General features: G+C 48.1%; 1 protein-coding gene across 2 annotated transcripts in view; it reads right to left on the bottom strand.

The window, feature by feature from the left end:
- Window positions 1-22,029, bottom strand: part of nipal3 (NIPA like domain containing 3) — a 106,237-nt gene that overhangs the window by 70,192 nt on the left and 14,016 nt on the right. The window contains exon 2 of one of the 2 annotated variants that reach the window (XM_038802225.1): window positions 20,879-20,947. In XM_038802225.1, the coding sequence (XP_038658153.1) occupies window positions 20,879-20,947 (69 nt within the window). Of the gene's footprint in view, window positions 1-1,311; window positions 1,449-20,878; window positions 20,948-22,029 lie in introns of those variants that run through there. The other variant, XM_038802235.1, reaches the window with a different exon arrangement.

Below are 22,029 nucleotides of genomic sequence, written 5' to 3'. Positions count from 1 at the left end.
GACTACCTTCACGCCACTCCTCGGCGCCGGTACGGCCCACCCGCCTGTTAACGGAGAATCCCGACCCATATCTCTTGAGCAGCCCCACTAGCTTGAACCACTGCTCAATTCACTCCAATCACTTACCTACCAACAAATTCTATCAACCAGGACTCTTTTATTGTTTGTATTCAACATTTAACTGCAAATCCTTTTGAATTTTTAAATCTTATCCAAGGGTCTAGGCAGGGAGACCGAAGCAATCCACTGGCAGTGGCTGAAACAGTTAATGAAGGGAGCTGGCTTGAACTGGTCTTTACTGTACCTTGGTTCAGAACATATAAACTCAGACCTTCTCAATGCGACCATCACGGAGTGCGACTTTAACAGCGAGAGAGTTTGGTGAGCTGAGGGAGTTCAGTGAGGAGCGGAGGGAGATGCTGCTTTGCTTTTTCTAACTTTCTGATCTGTAGTAATTGGCTATTGATCAAGTAGAAGTGCGCTGTTGGTGAGCAACTAGTAAGTGGCGAAGTCTATTCTATTCCTAAGGATCAAAATAGTATAAAAATTTATGACAATATTAATAAATATATAAAAGAAAATAAATAATTGAATAAATCAAATAATTAATTAATTAAAGCACATGGGTGTGGCAAGAGAGATGATGTGTCAAGGCTGCAGCATATGGGAGATCCTGGGCACCAACGTGATTCAAGGCAAGCACATTTGCAGTTTTAGTGTCTGCGGCTTCAGAAGCTTCAGAGTAGAACCACTGAGTTGGAGGCTGAACTGCAGACTCCGTGACACATCAGGCAAGGCCAGGGTTACCTGGATGCTTTGTACCAGGAGGTGATCACACCCCTTTGCATTTGGAAGGTGGTAAGAAACAGGAGGGTGTGGCTGAGGGGACCAAGAGTGCAGGAGTGTCAACCTCAGTATTTGTCCTACACGTGGTGAGAGATTCTTTCAGCTCGTTTCGATGAGTGCAGGGTGGATGGGCTGACTGACCAGTACACGGTAGTATTGGAAACCATTCATGTTGGTGGAACAGAAAGGAATGTAGTTTTAGTAGGGGACAGTATAGTGAGGGGATTGACACTGTTCTCCATAGCAAAGAGCCAGAGTCCAGCTGGCTATTTTGCCTGCCTGGAGCCAGGGTTCAGGGCATTTGCTCATAGCTGGAAAGGAGCCTGCAGTGCGAGGGGTGGATCCAGTTGTCTTGGTCCATGTAGGTACCAATGACAAAGGCAGAATGAGGAAAGAGGTTCTGCATAAGAAGTCGGAGTAGCTAGGCAACCAATTAAGAAGCAGAATTTCAACGGTAATAATTACCTGAGCCATGTGGAAATGGTTGGCAACTGCTCAGCCTAAGACCGCAAGAAACTTCAGAGAGTCGTGAACACTGCCCAGTCCATCACACGAACCTGCCTCCCATCCATTGACTCCTACGTCGGGGGAAAGCAGGCAGCATAATCAAGGATCGCTCCCACCCGGCTTACTCACTTTTCCAACTTCTTCCATCGGGCAGGAAACACAGAAGTCTGAGAACACGCAGGAACAGACTCAAAAACAGCTTCTTCCCCACTGTCACCAGACTCCTAAATGACCCTCTTATGGACTGACTTCATTAACACTACACCCTGTATGCTTCAACTGATCCCAATGCTTATGTAGTTACATTGTATATCTTGTGTTGCCCTATTATGTATTCTCATGTATTTTCTTGAATTTTGTTTAATTCCCTTTTCTTCCATGTACTGAATGATCTGTTGAGCTGCTTGCAGAAAAATACTTTTCACTGTACCTCAGTACACGTGACAATAAACAAATCCAATTAACGGCCCAGTAAAGAGATCCAGAGTCCTCACCCACCTAAGCAATATGAGGGCCGACATAGTCTTCCTCCAGGGGACACACCTGAGCAAGCAGGACCGACTGCGGGTAAGAAAGGGCTGGGTGGGACAGACCTACCATTCCTGCTATGGGACAAGGGCCAGGGGGATGGCGATACTGATCGGCAAGAGGACGATGTTTAGGGTGACAAAGACGGTTACGGACCCAGGGGGCGGTACGTCATGGTCAGCGGGGCCCTGGATGGGGCACCGGTAGTACTAGTCAACGTGTACGCGCCCAACTGGGACGACACGAGCTTCATCAAGAAGACCATGGCAGAAATCCCAGACATAGCGATGCATCGACTAATCATGGGGCGGGGGGGGGGGGGGGGGGGGACTTCAACTGTGTACAGGATCCAAAGACGGACAGATCAAAACCCAAAACGGGGAAAACCTCAAGCATGGCAAGGGAACTCGGTCACTTTATGGAGCAGATGGGAGCAGTGGACCCCTGGAGGTTCGCCCACCCGGGGGAGAAGGAATTCTCCTTCTTCTCCCCAGTACACTATGTATACACCAGAATTGACTTCTTTGTGGTGGGGAAAACGGTGCTTCCAGGTATAGACAAGGTGGAATACTCGCAATTGTGATATCAGACCACGCTCCACATTACATGGACGTGCGGCTAGAGACGGGCAGGGCCCAGCACCCCACATGGAGGTTGGACGGTGCCTTACTAGCTGACAAGGCCTTCAGCGAAAGGATAGCGCGGGCCATAGCAGAGTACACGGAGAACAACCAGAACGGGGTGGTCTCACAGAGAACAACCAGAACGGGAAATCATCGCTTTCAAAGCGCAAAGAGATAGGGAGGAAAGGGTGGCTAGGCAGCAGCTGGTCGACTCCATACTGGAGGTAGACCGTAAATACTCCGAGGCCCCGACCGTGGAGCTCCTGGCGGAGAGGAAAGAGCTACCAAGGAACTTTGACCTGCTCTCCACCAGGAAAGCAGTGCACCAACTCCGCCAGGCGCGCGGGACCCTGTACGAACACAGAAACAAAGCCAGCCGCCTGTTGGTACACCAGCTGAGAAAGCAGGCAGCCACCAGAGAAATTGTACAAATCAGGGGTACCGGAGGCACGTTGGAAACAGAACCAGAAAAGATTAACAAAGCCTTCAAGGCCTTCTACCAAGGGCTGTACACCTCAGAGCCCCCAAAGGGGGAGTCTGAGATGAAACGGTTCCTTGATGGACTGGACATTCCAGTCGTGGGGGAGGGCAGAAAACGGAGCCTGGAAGCACCACTAGCACTGGGAGAGGTCATGGACAGCATTAGCTCCATGCAGGCGGGGAAGGCGCCGGGACCGGACGGATTCCCGGCGGACTTCTACAAAAAATTTGCGACAGCGCTGGCCCCACACCTGCGGGAGATGTTCACAGACTCGCTAGCTTGGGGCACACTGCCACCCACGTTAGCACAGGCCTCAATCTCGCTGATACCTAAGAAAGACAAAGACCCAACGGAATGTGGGTCAAACAGACCCATCTCACTGCTGAACGCAGACGCCAAAATACTGGCCAAAATCCTAGCCAAAAGGCTAGAAGACTGTGTACCTGAGGTGGTCACAGAGGACCAGATGGGCTTTGGCAAAGGTAGACAGCTTACCTCGAACATCAGGCGCCTGATGAACGTGATAATGACCCCCTCCGGGGAGAGAACACAAGAGGTGATCATGTCGCTGGACGCAGAAAAGGCCTTCGACAGAGTCGAATGGAAATAACTCGGAGGCACTGGAGCGGTTCGGGCTTGGAACAGGGTTCAACTCCTGGGTAAAGCTCCTATACAATGCTCCCATGGCGAGCGTACGGACCAACAATACCAACTCCCAATACTTCCAACTGCACAGGGGCACCAGACAAGGATCCACTGTCCCCGCTGCTGTTCGCCCTAGCGATCGAACCGCTAGCAATCGCGCTCAGGACAGCAAAAAGCTGGAGGGGGATCCGAAGGGGAGGCAGAGAGCACAGAGTCTCACTCTATGCAGATGACCTGCTCCTCTACATTTCAGACGCTCAGAGCAGCATGTGCGGAATCATTGCACTCCTGAAAGAGTTTGGAGCCTTCTCAGGCTACAAACTCAACATGAGCAAAAGCGAGATCTTCCCAGTACACCTGCAAGTGGGGGGGGGGGGGGGGGGGGGGGGGGGGGGGGGGGGCGGCAGCACTAAAGGGGCTGCCGTTCAAACAAGCCCGACACAAATTCCGCTACCTGGGGATCCAAATAGCCCATTACTGGAAAGGGATCCACAAATGGAACCTCACCAGTCTGACGGAGGAAGTAAAAAAAGGACCTGCAAAGATGGAACACACTCCCACTCTCCCTCGCGGGGAGAGTCCAGACGATCAAAATGAACGTACTGCCCAGGTTCCTCTTCCTGTTTAGATCCATCCAGATCTACATCCCCAAGGCCGTTTTCAAAGCGCTGGACAAACTAATCATGGCGTTCGTATGGGGGGGTAAAAATGCTAGGATCCCAAAGAAGGTCCTACAAAAAACAAAATCCAGGGGGGGGCTAGCCCTCCCAAACCTACAATTCTACCACTGGGCGGCGACAGCCGAGCGAATAAGGGGATGGATCAAGGAGCCAGAGGCCGAATGGGTGCGCGCATGTTAAGTGGGGACCTCCCTCCGGGCCCTCGCCACGGCAGCACTCCCATCCCCACCCAAAAAACACTCCAGCAGCCCGGTGGTGATAGCCACCCTCCAATCCTGGACCCAACTGCGGCAGCAATTTGGCCTGACCAAAATGTCTGACAAAGCTCCCATCTGCAACAACCATAGGTTCACACCAGCTGACTGACGCCACCTTCAAAAGGTGGAGGCAGGACGGAGGGACACTGTCAGTCAGGGACCTATACACGGACGGCAGGATCGCAACACTGGACGAACTGACAGAGAAATTTCAGCTAGCCAGGGGGAACGAGCCAAGGTTAAAAACTTCCTACGAAAGGAGACAAGGACGTACCCACAACCGCCACGACAGACACTACTGAAAGAACTACTGGACGCAAGCATACTAGACAAGGGAAACTGTAGTAACATGTACGACCGACTGACAGATAGGGCCGACACCATACTGGATGCAACAAGAAAGAAATGGGAGGAGGACCTGGGGATTGAGATAGGGTGGGGACTCTGGAGCGAAGCACTGCATAGGGTCAACTCCACCGCCACGTGCGTAAGGCTCAGCCTGACGCAGCTAAAAGTGGTACATAGAGCCCACTTAACGAGAAACCGTATGAGTAGGTTCTTCCCGGAGGTGGAGGGTAGATGTGAACGGTGCCAAGGAGGACCGGCCAACCACGCCCACATGTTCTGGTCTTGCCCCAGACTTGTGGAGTACTGGACAGCCTTCTTTGGAGGCAATGTCCAAAGTGGTGGGAGTGAGGGTGGAGCCATGCCCGAAAGTGGTGGTCTTCGGACCAGCCAGATGTATTCCTGGGGAGGAGGGCGGACGCCCTTACCTTTGCCTCCCTGATCGCCCGCCGTAGAATCCGGTTTGGCTGGAGGTCAGAAGCACCACCCAGAGCTGCAGACTGGCTGTCCGACCTCTCAGAATCTCTCCAAATGGAGAAAATCAAATTTGCCACCCGAGGGGCAGACGACGGCTTCCACAGAACGTGGGAGCCATTCATGCGAATATTCCGGGACCTGTTTGTGGCCAACAAATAAGAGGAAGAATAGCCAGGTAACCAAAATCAGGGGAAATTAGTCAAGAATCAGGGGAAGGTAGCCAAGGCATGAAAGGGAGAGATAGACTGGGAGGGAGGAAGGGGGGGGGGGGGGGGGGGGGGGGGGGGGGGGGAGACACGGCTAAACCTGAGGAAAGAAAGGTGAACCACGGGGGAGCGGAAGGAAGGCATCTCCAGGAGAGGGGAACGAGGAAACTAAAGATGGAGGACTGGAGGAGCAGCAGAAGCGGAGGCGAGCGCGGGACGGCAGCGAGACCCGTCTGGGAGAAGCAGGCGACAACAACACAAGACACAGCCAAATATCGGACACATTTAAAATCTATGTGGATGGCTCCTCCACTGTAGAGGATGTGTTGCTTGTTATGCTTTCCCTTAATTTGCTCTGTTTTAATTACCTTTGCTCAAGAGTCGCCAGGTACCTCTGATACCCCCACAGGGTTCAAAGCCGAACACTGGTCAATGACTCAATACACCAGTTAGTAAGTTTGAAATCAATACACATTTATTTACACACACAGTCAATTATTACTCATGCATAAACTCTATTCACTAAACTACAACTACTACTAAAGCCTAAACTTAGCTTCAAGTGGCCCACTCAGTCAGAGGAATAATGGCCATTGTTCGGTTCGGATACTGCTGGCTTCGAACTGGTATAGAATAGTAGCTCGGAGCGCCTATCTCATAGCGTGCGTTGACCTTAGACTTACTTGGCTGGTGCTTGGCAGGCCTCTCGTCGCTGAGAGCCAAAAGCCAAGGTGAGAGTTCTTCCAAGAGAGCGAACTGAACTTGGGACTCTGTTTTATAGTCCCCAGGGGTTTTGCGTCCTTCTGGGCGGTCCCCGGACTTGGTCCCAATTAATTGGACCATGTCCCAATCGTTCGTATTGATTTTCTCCAATACCGGGAGATCGTTTCTCCAATAACGGGGTCGTTCCCCGATCGCTGGGTGGGCCCTAGGTAACCGTTGGCCTGCCTTTGTTTTAGCTCCCACTGGCGCCAGGGAGTCTGTCCTGTTCTCGATTGTTTCAATGTTTCCTTTTTGTCCCCGGAGATAGCTCATTAATATGCTAATGGCTATTGGTTTCAGTTCTGTCTGGGTTTTGCAGGTACACAGGAAACCTTACACCTGCTTGTTTTCTCTAGTGCTGTCCATTTTTCCCTGCACTCTTTGCGAGTGTCCATTTTGAAATCGGGATGTGGCCACCCCAGGTGGCTAGATGGTGTTAGGATAACTAGATGCGGGATTTATATGGAGGATTCACAGGGACGTTCACCAGAAGAGGCATCTTTAAAATTGCCAGGACATTTCGGAGCCCAGGCAGAGCTTGCAGCCATAGCCTATGTAATTGACCACCCCGACTCTTTCCCAATGCCTGCGGACAGCATGTATGTTTGCAACAGTTTAACTGAATTCCTCCCCCAATGGGAAGCTCGTGGTTTTGTGTCCACCGATGGAAAACCCTACCCTCCACTCCTGTACTGAAACACATCCTTAAGGAAGCCGCCAGCCGCACATATGGCATCATTAAAGTGAAGAGTCATCACCGCACCTCCCCACCCAGTAACTGCAAAGCAGACGCCTTAGCTAAAGCTGGAGCCCGCAATGGTCACTTCTGGTAGCCACACGAAGGCGAACACCAGGTATCCCAAATCAATATCGAAGATCTGTCCCAAGCACAGAAGGCAGACGAGTCCCTTAAACAGGCTTTGAACGGCACCTATGATAAATGGAAAGATACACTCACTACACAGGACGGCATAGTTTTAAAGGACAGAATTGATTTGGTCCCCACCCAGGACAGAAACCAATTAATATACCAGTTCCATCACAGACACGGACATCAGGGAATAGACACTACCATTGCCCATTTAAAACCTCTGTGTTGGTGGCCTGAATTGAAAAGCGACGTCACCCATTATGTTGAGAATTGCCTCATTTGTGCTCAAAACAATCCAGACCGTTATGCAAAGAAGGGACAATTAAGACACACCTGACCTGTAGAGGGCCCCGGACAAATCTTCAAATCGACCCCTCCCCGATGAACTCAATGCATTCTATGATCGGTTCGAGCAGGCAACCAACAATCCGCTGTTGAGTGCCCCAGCAGCCCATAATTCACCAATACCCACCATCACAGCTTCCGAAGTCAGATTGGCCTTCCTGAAAGTGAACCCTCGGAAGGCGACAGGCCCGGACGGGATGCCTGGTCGTGCACTCAGAGCCTGCGCGGACCAGCTGGCGGATGTGTTTGCGGACATCTTTAACCTGTCCCTACTCCACACCGAGGTCCCCACCCGTTTCAAGAAGACCACCATCATACCGGTACCGAAGAAGAACCAGGCAACGTGCCTCAATGACTACCGCCCGGTGGTCCTGACTTCAGTCGTAATGAAGTGCTTCGAGAAGTTGATCATGAAGCGCATCACCCCCACACTCCCAGAATGCCTTGATCCACTTCAATTCGCATACCGTTGCAACCAGTCCACATCAGACGCCATTTCCCTGGCCCTGCACTCATCCCCAGAGCATCTCGAAAACAAGGACTCCTACATCAGACTCCTATTTATTGACTGCGGCGCCGCCTTCAACACCATAATCCCAGCCAAGCTCATATCAAAGCCCCAAAACTAGGACTTGGCTCTCCACTCTGCAACTGGATCCTCGATTTTCTGACCAAAAGACCACAATCAGTAAGAATGAACAACAACACCTCCACAACAGTCCTCAATACCGGGGCCCCGCAAGGCTGCGTACTTAGCCCTCTACTCTACTCCCTGTACACACACAACTGCGTGGCAAAACTTGGTTCCAACTCCATCTACAAGTTTGCTGACAATACGACCATAGTGGACCGGATCTCGAATAACAACGAGTCAGAATACAGGAGGGAAATAGAGAACCTAGTGGAGTGGTGTAACGACAACAATCTCTCCCTCAATGCCAGCAAAACTAAAGAGCTGGTCATTGACTTCAGGAAGCAAAGTACTGTACACACCCCTGTCAGCATCAACAGGGTCGAGGTGGAGGTGGTGAGCAGTTTCAAATTCCTAGGGGTGCACATCTCCAAAAATCTGTCCTGGTCCACCTACATCGACGCTATCACCAAGAAAGCACAATAGCGCCTATACTTCCTCAGGAAACTAAGGAAATTCGACATGTCCACATTAACCCTTACCAACCTTTACAGATGCACTATAGAAAGCATCCTATCGGGCTGCATCACAGCCTGGTATGGCAACTGCTCGGCCCAGGACCGCAACAAACTTCAGAGAGTCGTGACACCGCCCAGTCCATCACACGAACCCGCCTCCCATTCATTGACTCCATCTACACCTCCCGCTGCCTGGGGAAAGCGGGCAGCATAATCAAAGATCCCTCCCACCCAGCTTACTCACTCTTCCAACTTCCTCCATCGGGCAGGAGATACAGAAGTCTGAGAACACGCACGAACAGACTCAAAAACAGCTTCTTCCCCACTGTCACCAGACTCCTAAATGACCCTCTTATGGACTGACCTCATTAACACTACACCCTGTATGCTTCATCCAATGCCAATGCTTATGTAGTTATATTGTATATCTTGTGTTGCCCTATTATGTATTTTCTTTTCTTCCCATGTACTTCATGATCTGTTGAGCTGCTCGCAGAAAAATACTTTTCACTGTACCTCGGTACACGTGACAATAAACAAATCCAATCCAATCCAATTATATCATGTGAGTATACCTTTAAGAAATGGGTGTTTTTATTGAATAAGTGTAGTGAGTGTACCTTTAAGAAATGGGTGTTTAATAGATAGCTGCAGTGATGTCAGAGAGTGGGTAGAGCTGGGCTGCCTGTCTGCTTTTACTTTCGTTTTGGACTTGCAGCTACAGGGTGTGTTTTAGTTTCGTTTTGAGAGCTGGATAGCTGCAGGCAAAGCAAGGAGCTGTATAAGGATCTCTCTCTGCAAACTAAAGACTGTCTAGATCAATTGGGTGATTTCAAAGTGCTGACTGCTGTCAGTAGTGAATTTAAACCTGATCTCTGTGTTAAAAAGGGTCTTTTGTCTTATGGATGTTCATAAGGAAAGATTAAGGGTTACTTATAGAATATTGTATCTGTGGGGAGGATTGGTGTTGATAGTTGTTAAGATGCTTACTGTGGGTTTATAAAGTGTTAACTGGTTTCATAAATAGACATTGTTTTAATTTAAAAGTACTGTAGATTTATGTTGCATCACACCTGCAGAGTGGGCCCATGTGCTCCCCATAACCACAATCTATGAAAAGTTGTGGGTCAGGTGAACTCCATGATACACTTTGAGGGCAGCACCGCCCAGAGCTGCGGACTGGCTGTCCGACCTCTCGGAATCTCTCCAAATGGAGAAAATCAAATTTGCCATCCGAGGGTCGGACGACGGCTTCCACAGAACGTGGGAGCCATTCATGCAACTGTTCCGGGACCTATTTGTGGCCAATGTACAAGAGGAAGAATAGTCGGGGGAAGGTAGCGGGAGGGGGGGGGGGGGGGCTACAGGTTCGTTACGGGGGTTCGATGGCTAGCCAAGGCCCAAAACCAAACTAAATAAACATGTTGAGGGGGGGGCGCAGTTACTACTACGAAGATGCTTACCTGTAAATATGTATGTTAATTTTTGCGTGTTTGTTTTTTTTTTCTCTCCTAACAATTTGTAATTTGTTCAATATAAAATATGAAAACTGAAAAAAACATTTATTAAAAAAAATGATACACTTTGAGGTTCTCTAAACCCTGGCCCATAACAAATTGGGGGCTCGAGGGGGATAAAGTCTATCTATTGGGTGGCTTAGTGAACTTAAAGACAGTGAGGGGTGAGCATATTGTGGGTGCTTCACAGGTGTGGTATTTCAGTTTAAGTAGGGAGTGTGTTGTGGACAATGGATCTTTCAGAGACTCAGTTTTTGGGGGCGGAGACGATCACACGCAGTACCTTACGGACAGAGACTAAAAACAGGCTTTTAGATTTGGCAAAAACATTGCAGTTAACATTACCTGACAAAATGCGAAAAGGTGAGGTACTTACAGCGGTAGCTGAGCATTTAAAATTGCCTGAGATACAGTCTGACTCATTGGAAATGGCAAAGGTCCAGTTGCAGTTAAGCAACTTGAACATGAAAAAGAATTAAAGCAGCTTGAATACGCAATGAGAGAAAAAGAAAGAATAGCCTGAGCAGAACAAAAAGAAAGGGAGATACAGATCAGGGAAAAAGAAAAAGAGAAAGAAAAAGGAAAAAGAGAGAGATAGAGAGGAAACGGAAAAAGAGAGTTTGAACTTCAGAAAATGGCTATGAAACGTAACAGTCAGTTAAAATTGGCGGATGTAAAGGAAACGTACACTTGGAGGATAGTGATGAGGATAGTGAGAAAGAGCGTCATGGTCGAAGGCTTGGTGGGGATCTTTTTAAATAAGTCCAAACATTGCCAAGGTGTGACGAGAAGGAGGTAGAAGCCTTTTTCATTTCACTTGAGAAGGTGGCTAAACAAATGAAATGGCCACAGGCCATGTGGGTATTACTGATTCAAACAAAGCTGGGAGGTATGGCTAGTGAAGTTTTTGCATCACTACCGGAGGAGGTATCTGGGACTTATGAGGAGGCGAAAAAATCCATCTTAGGTGCATATGAACTAGTGCATGAAGCCTACAGACAAAGGTTTAGAAATTTAAGGAAAGAATTTGGTCAAACATACATGGAGTTTGAAAGGATCAAACAGAATAATTTTGATAAGTGGATCAGGGCTTTGAAATTAGACCAAACGTATGAAGCTCTCAGAGAAATTATACTTTTGGAGAAATTTTTAAACTCAATTCCTGATGTAGTAAGAACTCATGTGGAAGAGCAGAGGGTTAAAATTGTGAGGTTAGCAGTAGAAATGGCAGATGATTATGAATTAGTTCATAAATCAAAGCTTGGTTTCCGACATCAGTTTCAGCCGGTGAGGGATAAAAACTGGGGAAAAGAGAAATACTCAAGCGGTAGAGGTAAAGGAGATCTGATAGGAGAGAATAAGGACAGTGTTACTCAGATTAAAAAGGAAATCCAGGTGGAAGAGACATGAAAAGTTTCAAATGTTTTCACTGCAATAATCTAGGCCATGTAAAATCAGTGATGGTGATGGAAGAAAAGCCCTGGGAAGGCTGATGTGGTAAAGGAGGATAAGACAGTGGGGATTGTTAAAGTGGTAAAGGAAAGTCCAAGTGAAGCGAAGGAGGTACAAAAGATTGTATAGCCTGATCAAGAGGTGATTGATAAGAAGGTGCCAGATCTCTTTAAAGAATTTACTTGTGTGGGTAAAGTTTACTCATGTGTATCAGGAGGAGCAGGTAAAGAAGTTACAATTTTAGGAGATACGGGAGAGAGTCAATCTTTAATGGTAAGAGATGAGGAGTTATGCAGTTTGAGAAGAATATTGCCAGAAAAGGTAGTAATACGTGGAATTCAGTTTATCTTGGGTAATGATATAACTGGTTCGCAGGTGGGAGTGATGCCTACTGTGGTTGATAAGCCAGTGGAAACTCAGACAACTGAAGTGTTGAAGGACAAATATTCTGGAATGCGTAGTAACAAGGTCGCAAAGCCACAGCAAGAGGAGAAATCAGAGAGTGAAAATAAAGTCGAAGTTCAATTATCAGAAACGATTTTCTTTCAGATGGTTGAAAAAGAACAAGAACAGATGGAGGATGAGGCGAATATTTTTAGTTCTGGAAAATTTGCGGAATTACAACAGAAAGATATAGAAATAAAACCGATGAATCAGAAAGCATTCACGGAAGAGGAATCTGAGTGTATACCGGAGTGTCATTACCGTAAAAATGAAGTCTTGATGAGGAAATGGAGACCTTTACATATGCAGGCAGATGAAAAGTGGGCAGAGGTTCATCAAAGTAATATTGCCGGTAGGCTATAGAAAGGAGGTGTTGCGAGTTGCACATGAAGTACCAGTGGGAGGTCATTTGCGGGTAAGGAAAACTCAAGATAAAATACAAAAACATTTTTATTGGCCTGGACTACATAAAGATGTAGTTAAATTTTGTCGATTATGTCACACATGTCCAGTGATAGGGAAACCTCAAGCAGTGATAAAACCAGTGCCCTTAATACCCATTCCAGCATTTGAGGAACCTCTTGGAAGGGTCCTAATTGATTGCGTAGGACCGCTTCCTAAAATGAAAAATGGGAATCAATATCTTTTGACTATAATGGATATGTCTACTAGATTTCCAGAGGCCATTCCAGTACGTAATATTACAGCTAAAAAGATTGTGGAGTAGTTAAATTCTTTACTAGATATGGACTACCCACAGAAATACAATCGGATCAAGAATCAAATTTTACCTCAAGGTTATTCAAAGAAGTTATGGATAGCTCAGGAATAAAACAATTTAAATCAACTGCATACCATCCAGAATCACAGGGAGCATTAGAAAGGTGGCATCAGTCATTAAAAAGTGTTGAGGGCTCATTGTCACGATTATCCAGAGGATTGGGATAAATGAATTCCATTCATACTGTTTGCAATTAGGGATACACCTCATGAGTCAACCAAATTCAGTCCTTTTGAACTAATTTGTGGTCATGAGGCAAGAGGGCCACTTAAATTGATTCAGGAAAAATTGGTGAGTGATAAATCGTAACTTACATTATTGGATCATATGTCAAATTTTAGGGAACGATTAAATAGAGCAGATGAATTGGCCAGACAACATTTAAAAGTTGCACAAAATATGATGAAACGGGCAGCAGACAAGAAATCCAATGTTCGTAGTTTTGCCAGTGGAGATAAAGTTTTAGTTTTGTTATCAGTGGTAGGTGAACCATTAAAAGCAAGGCTTTGTGGACCTTATCAAATGAAAGGAAATTAAGTGAGGTGAATTGTGGTAAGAACGCCAGATAGAAGGAAAACTCACCGAGTTTGGCATGTGAATATGCTTAAAAGGTACTTTGAAAGGGAAGGAGAGCAAAAGGAGGAGGTTTTAATGATTCTCACTCAATGTGACGAACCAAATTCAGATGACTGTGAATTTGACATACCTCAAATTAAATTGGAAAATGAGAATGTTCTTAAAAATTGGGATAAATTGTTGAGTTACCTTCCAGCGGAAAAACGGACTGACCTGTAAGTTATTGATATCACATGGGCAAGTTTGTAGAGATAAATTGGGAAGTGCTAAAATGGCTATACATGATGTAGATGTGGGAAATCCTGTTCCAATCAAACAACATCCATATAGACTTAACCCTTTGAAATTGGCACAGGTTAACAAAGAGATTGAGAGTATGCTTAAAAATGGCTTAATTGAAGTGGGTTGCAGCCAATGGAGCTCACTCAATGATGATACCAAAACCAGATGGTACCCAACGGTTGCGTGTGGACTGTAGAAAGGTTAATGCAATTACAAGAATGGACTCTTATCCTATCCCACGTTTGGAGGATTGCACTGAGAAAGTGGGACAATTAGAGTTTATTTCCAAACTGGATTTACTTAAAAGTTACTGGCAGGTACCTTTATCTGAAAGGGCAAAGGAGATTTCAGCTTTTGTGACTCCAGATAGTATATACCAATTCAAAGTTATGCCATTTGGCATGAAAAATGCCCCAGCCACATTTCAACAGTTAACTAACAAAGTCGTTTTCGGATTACCCAATTGTGCGGTATACATCGACGATCTGGTAATTTTCAGCCAGACAGGGACAGCACATTTAAAACATCAGATGGAGTTATTCGATCGACTTCAGGAGGCGGGTTTGGTGATAAACCTAGCCAAAAATGAATTTGGAAAAGCCCAAGTCACTTTCCTTGGTCATACAATCGGCCAGGGTCGAATGGTCCACAGGATGTGAAACCAAAAGTTATTGGGGAGTTTCCAATACCCTCGACACAAAGGGAAATAATGCGATTTCTTGGCACGAGTGGATTTGATCGAACATTTGTGCCAAATTTTTGTAGCATGGTTGCTCCACTGATTGACTTGCTGAAGAAACGTCGAAGATTTCAGTGGACAGCGGAGTTTCAACAGGCATTTGACTGCCTGAAAGCTGTGATAACCAATGCTCCTGCTTTGGAACATTACAAGGGACTATGTGATCAGATTGAACTAAAGTATCTGACTTTAAAGAGACATGCCGAGGCGTAGAGAAAGGGATGAATCGTGCAGCGATCTTCTTGTCCAAAGAGACTGTCAATCGAGAGGGATTCCAGTTGGAGGAAGAAGAATTTTTAAAAATGGACTATAATATTATATCTGCTTGTGTGTGTTGTTTTTTGAAACAAAAAAATATATTTACCGTGCATTTCTTAAAGGATAGTGAAAAGGTGAAAAATGAAACCATCTTGAAGTTGATGGTTTAGTTTTTTTTCTTGGGGGGAGGTGTCATAAGAATGTCACTAAGAAATGTTTGTCTGCTCAAGTTACTGCAGCAATGTCAGAGTGTGGGTGGAGTTGAGCTCTGGCTCTGCTTTTTAGTTTCGCTTTCAGGAAAAGCTTGGGTGTGTCTGTGTTTTATGGTTTCATTTTAATGTTGGAGCTGCAGCCAGCCAAAGAAGGTGTAATGTTGTTCTCTCTGCCATGTAAAGACTATCTCTTGATCATTTGGGTGAATTCAGAGTGATAACTGTTCTCAGTAGTGAATTTAAAACTGATGTGCTTCTGTGAAAAGATATTTTTTATGACTTATGGATGTTGAAAGGAAAATTTAAGGATTGCATAGTGCTGTGAGCGTTGTATTGAATTGATGGTTGCGAGATGTTCACTGTATGTTTTAAAAAGGTTACTGAGTTCATAGAATAAACATTGTTAGATGTCTGCTGCACCACACCTGCAGAGTGGGCCATGTGCTCCCCATACCACAATCTATTAAAAGTCGTGGGTCAGGTGAACTCCATGATACATTTTGGGGTTCTCTAAATCCTGGCCCATAACAGTATGTTGGCGGGATGGGCTGATTGCAGAGTCTATGTTGGGGGAGAGGGCTGATTACAGTGTGTATTTTGGGGGCGAGGGGCTGATTTCTGTGTGTATTTTGGGGGAGAGGGGTTGATTACAGTGTGTGTGTTGAGGGGGAGGGGCTGATTACAGCGTGTGTGTTGGGGGGGAGGGGCTGATTACAGTGGGTGTGTTGGGCGGGAGGGGCTGATTACAGTGTGTGCTGGGGGAGGGGCTGATTACAGTGTGTGTGTTGGGGGAGGGGCTCATTACAGTGTGTGTTGGGGGAGGGGCTCATTACAGTGTGTGTTGGGGGGAGGGGCTGATTACAGTGTGTGTTGGGGAGGGGCTAATTACAGTGTGTGTGTTGGGGGAGGGGCTAATTACAGTGTGTGTTGGGGGAGGGGCTGATTACAGTGTGTGTTGGGGGGAGGGGCTGATTACAGTGTGTGTTGGGGGGAGGGGCTGATTACAGTGTGTGTTGGGGGAGGGGCTGATTACAGTGTGTGTGTGTTGGGGGAGGAAGAGGCTGATTACAGTGTGTTGGGGAGGGGCTGATTATAGTGTGTGTTGGGGGAGGGGCTGATTACAGTGTGTGTTGGGGGAAGGTGCTGATTACAGTGTGTTGGGGGGGTGGGGCTGATTACAGTGTGTGTGTTGGGGGGGGATGGGCTGATTACAGTGTGTGTTGGGGGAGGGGCTGATTACAGTGTGTGTTGGGGGAGGGGCTGATTACAGTGTGTGTGTTGGGGGAGGGGCTGATTACAGTGTGTGTTGGGGAGGGGCTAATTACAGTGTGTGTGTTGGGGGAGGGGCTGATTACAGTGTGTGTTGGGGGAGGGGCTGATTACAGTGTGTGTGTTGGGGGAGGGGCTGATTACAGTGTGTTGGGGAGGGGCTAATTACAGTGTGTGTGTTGGGGGAGGGGCTGATTACAGTGTGTGTGTTGGGGGGAGGGGCTGATTACAGTGCGTGTGTTGGGGAGGTGCTAATTACAGTGTGTGTGTTGGGGGAGGGGCTAATTACAGTGTGTGTTGGGGAGGGGCTGATTACAGTGCGTGTGTTGGGGGAGGGGCTGATTACAGTGTGTGTTGGGGGGAGGGGCTGATTACAGAGTGTGTTGGGGGAGGGGCTGATTACAGTGTGTGTTGGGGGAGGGGCTGATTACAGTGTGTGTTGGGGGGAGGGGCTGATTACAGTGTGTGTTGGGGAGAGGGGCTGATTACAGTGTGTGTTGGGGGAGGGGCTGATTACAGTGTGTGTTGGGGGAGGGGCTGATTACAGTGTGTGTTGGGGGAGGGGCTGATTACAGTGTGTGTGTTGGGGGGAGGAAGAGGCTGATTACAGTGTGTTGGGGAGGGGCTGATTATATAGTGTGTGTTGGGGGAGGGGCTGATTACTGTGTATGTTGGGGGAGGGGCTGATTACAGTGTGTGTGTTGGGGGAGGGGCTGATTACAGTGTGTGTTGGGGGAAGGTGCTGATTACAGTGTGTTGGGGGGTGGGGCTGATTACAGTGTGTGTGTTGGGGGGGATGGGCTGATTACAGTGTGTGTGTTGGGGGGGAATGGGCTGATTACAGTGTGTGTTGGGGGAGGGGCTGATTACAGTGTGTGTTGGGGGAGGGGCTGATTACAGTGTGTGTTGGGGGAGGGGCTGATTACAGTGTGTGTTGGGGGAGGGGCTGATTACAGTGTGTGTTGGGGGAGGGGCTGATTACAGTGTGTGTTGGGGGAGGGGCTGATTACAGTGTGTGTTGGGGGAGGGGCTGATTACAGTGTGTGTTGGGGGAGGGGCTGATTACAGTGTGTGTGTTGGGGGAGGGGCTGATTACAGTGTGTGTATGTTGGGGAGGGGCTAATTACAGTGTGTGTGTTGGGGAGGGGCTGATTACAGTGTGTGTGTTGGGGAGAGGGGCTGATTACAGTGTGTGTGTTGGGGGGATGGGCTGATTACAGTGTGTGTGTGTTGGGGGGGAGGGGCTGATTACAGTGTGTGTTGGGGGAGGGGCTGATTACAGTGTGTGTTGGGGGAGGGGCTGATTACAGTGTGTGTTGGGGGAGGGGCTGATTACAGTGTGTGTTGGGGAGGGGCTGATTACAGTGTGCGTTGGGGGAGGGGCTGATTACAGTGTGTGTGTTGGGGGGAGGAAGAGGCTGATTACAGTGTGTTGGGGAGGGGCTGATTATATAGTGTGTGTTGGGGGAGGGGCTGATTACTGTGTATGTTGGGGGAGGGGCTGATTACAGTGTGTGTGTTGGGGGAGGGGCTGATTACAGTGTGTGTTGGGGGAAGGTGCTGATTACAGTGTGTTGGGGGGTGGGGCTGATTACAGTGTGTGTGTTGGGGGGGATGGGCTGATTACAGTGTGTGTGTTGGGGGGGAATGGGCTGATTACAGTGTGTGTTGGGGGGGAATGGGCTGATTACAGTGTGTGTTGGGGGAGGGGCTGATTACAGTGTGTGTTGGGGGAGGGGCTGATTACAGTGTGTGTTGGGGGAGGGGCTGATTACAGTGTGTGTTGGGGGAGGGGCTGATTACAGTGTGTGTTGAGGGAGGGGCTGATTACAGTGTGTGTTGGGGGAGGGGCTGATTACAGTGTGTGTTGGGGGAGGGGCTGATTACAGTGTGTGTTGGGGGAGGGGCTGATTACAGTGTGTGTTGGGGAGGGGCTGATTACAGTGTGCGTTGGGGAGGGGCTGATTACAGTGTGCGTTGGGGGAGGGGCTGATTACAGTGTGTGTGTTGGGGGGAGGAAGAGGCTGATTACAGTGTGTTGGGGAGGGGCTGATTATATAGTGTGTGTTGGGGGAGGGGCTGATTACTGTGTATGTTGGGGGAGGGGCTGATTACAGTGTGTGTGTTGGGGGAGGGGCTGATTACAGTGTGTGTTGGGGGAAGGTGCTGATTACAGTGTGTTGGGGGGTGGGGCTGATTACAGTGTGTGTGTTGGGGGGGAATGGGCTGATTACAGTGTGTGTTGGGGGAGGGGCTGATTACAGTGTGTGTTGGGGGAGGGGCTGATTACAGTGTGTGTTGGGGGAGGGGCTGATTACAGTGTGTGTTGGGGGAGGGGCTGATTACAGTGTGTGTTGGGGGAGGGGCTGATTACAGTGTGTGTTGGGGGAGGGGCTGATTACAGTGTGTGTTGGGGGAGGGGCTGATTACAGTGTGTGTTGGGGGAGGGGCTGATTACAGTGTGTGTGTTGGGGGAGGGGCTGATTACAGTGTGTGTGTGTTGGGGAGGGGCTAATTACAGTGTGTGTGTTGGGGAGGGGCTGATTACAGTGTGTGTGTTGGGGAGAGGGGCTGATTACAGTGTGTGTGTTGGGGGGATGGGCTGATTACAGTGTGTGTGTGTTGGGGGGGGAGGGGCTGATTACAGTGTGTGTTGGGGGAGGGGCTGATTACAGTGTGTGTTGGGGGAGGGGCTGATTACAGTGTGTGTTGGGGGAGGGGCTGATTACAGTGTGTGTTGGGGAGGGGCTGATTACAGTGTGCGTTGGGGGAGGGGCTGATTACAGTGTGTGTTGGAGGAGGGGCTGATTACAGTGTATGTTGGGGGAGGGGCTGATTACAGTGTGTGTTGGGGAGGGGCTGATTACAGTGTGTGTTGGGGGATGGGCTGATTACAGTGTGTGTTGGGGGAGGGGCTGATTACAGTGTGTGTTGGGGGAGGGGCTGATTACAGTGTGTGTTGGGGGGAGAGGCTGATTACAGTGTGTGTTGGGGGGAGTGGCTGATTACAGTGTGTGTTGGAGGAGGGGCTGATTACTGTGTATGTTGGGGGAGGAGCTGATTACAGTGTGTGTTGGGGGAGGGGCTGATTACAGTGTGTGTTGGAGGAGGGGCTGATTACAGTGTATGTTGGGGGAGGGGCTGATTACAGTGTGTGTTGGGGAGGGGCTGATTACAGTGTGTGTTGGGGGATGGGCTGATTACAGTGTGTGTTGGGGGAGGGGCTGATTACAGTGTGTGTTGGGGGAGGGGCTGATTACAGTGTGTGTTGGGGGAGGGGCTGATTACAGTGTGTGTTGGAGGAGGGGCTGATTACTGTGTATGTTGGGGGAGGGGCTGATTACAGTATGTTGGGGGAGGGGCTGATTACAGTGTGTGTTGGGGGAGGGGCTGATTACAGTGTGTGTCGGGGGAGGGGCTGATTGCAGTGTGTGTGGGGGGGGAGAGGCTGATTGCAGTGTGTGTGGGGGGGGAGAGGCTGATTGCAGTGTGTGTGGGGGGGGGGGAGAGGCTGATTACAGTGTGTGTTGGGGGAGGGGCTGATTGCAGTGTGTTGGGGGAGGGGCTGATTGCAGTGTGTGGGGGGGGGAGAGGCTGAGTGCAGGGTGTGTGGGGGGGGGGGGGAGAGGCTGATTACAGTGTGTGTGTTGGGGGGAGGGGCTGATTACAGTGTGTCTGGGCCTTGAGGCGAAGGACTGATATCTTTTGAATATTCAATATTGCATCTCACATTAAGTCTCTCAATAAAATGGAGTGACAAATCCGTTTATATAGTATCAAATCGTATCTCCATCCTCCAATCTTCTAATGTAGCCTCTGCTCTCTCTTGACTCTGTTTAACTATTTCTTCTGACTTCACGAGCACCAACCTTTGGTACTAAGCCTGCAGGCCTAGAAAATTCACATGCACAACACTTGTCTATTCTGTTCCCCCTCTGTTCCCCTGTCAAAGTTAAATAAGTATGATTTAGCTTCTCAGGAAACATGCTATTTATTGCATTTCTTGTCTCTCGATGTGCCAAGACTAATTTTGAAATTGCAGAATCCAGTATCTTTTCTCTCACTAACAAACATTCAGCTGACTGGTTGTATCGACCCCAGATTCTATCCCTTATTTTGTGTATCAGGGAATTAGCTGTCTGCTGAAGATTATTGTGGATAAACAACCAGGTTAGATTTCAGCCTGTCACTCACTCACACTTCTCTGCTGTTTTATAAACTGCTTTCAAAAAGATTACAGCCTCTAATGTGTTTCTTGGTAAGTATTATACAGTTCATAGGTTCTCATAAAGCTCTGATTTTTCATGTGTTTTGTACTGGTTAAGATTTTCTCATGGATTGTGTAGTTTTACACTTAAAACTTCCTCCAACTCATCAAATGGACCTTTTTGTGACATGTTAATCCACCTGTGCGGTTGCCTGTTTTGTATAAGCTTCCTCATTCCAGAATTGAGTAGATGTACCAACATATATTCATGTTGAGACAACAAAAGTATATCAACAGCCACAAGCATCACTGCCTACTAACTCCACCTTCACATAGTCACATTCTCACTCCTCTCCTCAGAATGGTAGCCTCATTTCACTCTCAGCTGGAAATCCCCCTCCTTCTCGTTAGAAACTCACCTGCACATTGAGAGAGATACTGATGACAAGATTCCCAAAGATGGCGAGCAAAGTTCCAATCAGATTTTCCTGTCAATGAAAACAAGAAGCACAGTCAACGAATCACAGAGAACCAGCTCCAACACCAAGCTGAGTGCTCGGAGAATAAAGCAGTGAAACCAAAAGAGAAAATGCTGGAAAATCTCAGCAGGTCTGGCAGCATCTGTAGGGAGAGAAAAGAGCTAATGTTTCAAGTCTAAAGGGTCATCTGGACCCGAAATGTTAGCTCTTTTCTCTCCTTACAGATGCTGCCAGACCTGCTGAGATTTTACAGCATTTTCTCTTTGGTTTCAGATTCCAGCATCCGCAGTAATTTGCTTTTAATGCAGTGATCACTGCCTCACAGTCTAAGCAGCTACCCTCCCAGATTTTCTTTTATAAATATTTTTATTCTCCACCTTTTTCACATTTTCTCCCAAATTTGCACCCACCAATAATAAACAATAATCAGTAACGAATATCATGTCAATCCCCGTATCAACAACAACAATCCCATCCTCCCACCAAACCCCCAAACAACAGCCGGCATGTTAACATAAACAAAAAACAAAAAAGAATCAGGAATCACCCATAATCACCATTTACACATACAACACCACCCCCCACCCCCCACCCCCCAAAATGTTCGATGTTATCAAATTCTTGAAAGTCCAAGAATAACACCCATGAATTGCAGAACCCCTCCATCCTTCCCCTCAGTTCAAAGAGTCTAGAATACCAGCAGTCCCCCGCCACGCCAGAGCATAGGGTGCAGAGGCTGCTCTCCATCCTAACAAGATCTGCCTTTGGGCAATCAATGAGGTGAAGGCTACAACATCTGCCTCCGCACCCATTTCCAACCCCAGCTGTTCCGATACCCCGAATATGGTCTCCCGAGGGCCCAGGTCCAGATTCACGTGCACCACTTACCCTAGGATTACCCTAAAAACCTCCTTCCAGTAATCCTCCCGCTTTGGATAAGACCAAAACATATGAACGTGGTTTGCAGGACAACGTTCAGACACGTCTTCTCCCCCTCAAAGAACCGCTCATCCTCGCCTTTGTGAGGTGTGCTCTATATACCACCTTCAGCTGCATACCACCCCCAACCTTGCAGAAGAGGTGTTCACTCT

This window comes from Scyliorhinus canicula, chromosome 1 (assembly GCF_902713615.1).
Source record: "Scyliorhinus canicula chromosome 1, sScyCan1.1, whole genome shotgun sequence".
Taxonomy (NCBI): Eukaryota; Metazoa; Chordata; class Chondrichthyes; order Carcharhiniformes; family Scyliorhinidae; genus Scyliorhinus; species Scyliorhinus canicula.
Note: the sequence above shows the minus strand (reverse complement) of the source record. Positions and strands in the feature narration are given on the sequence as shown.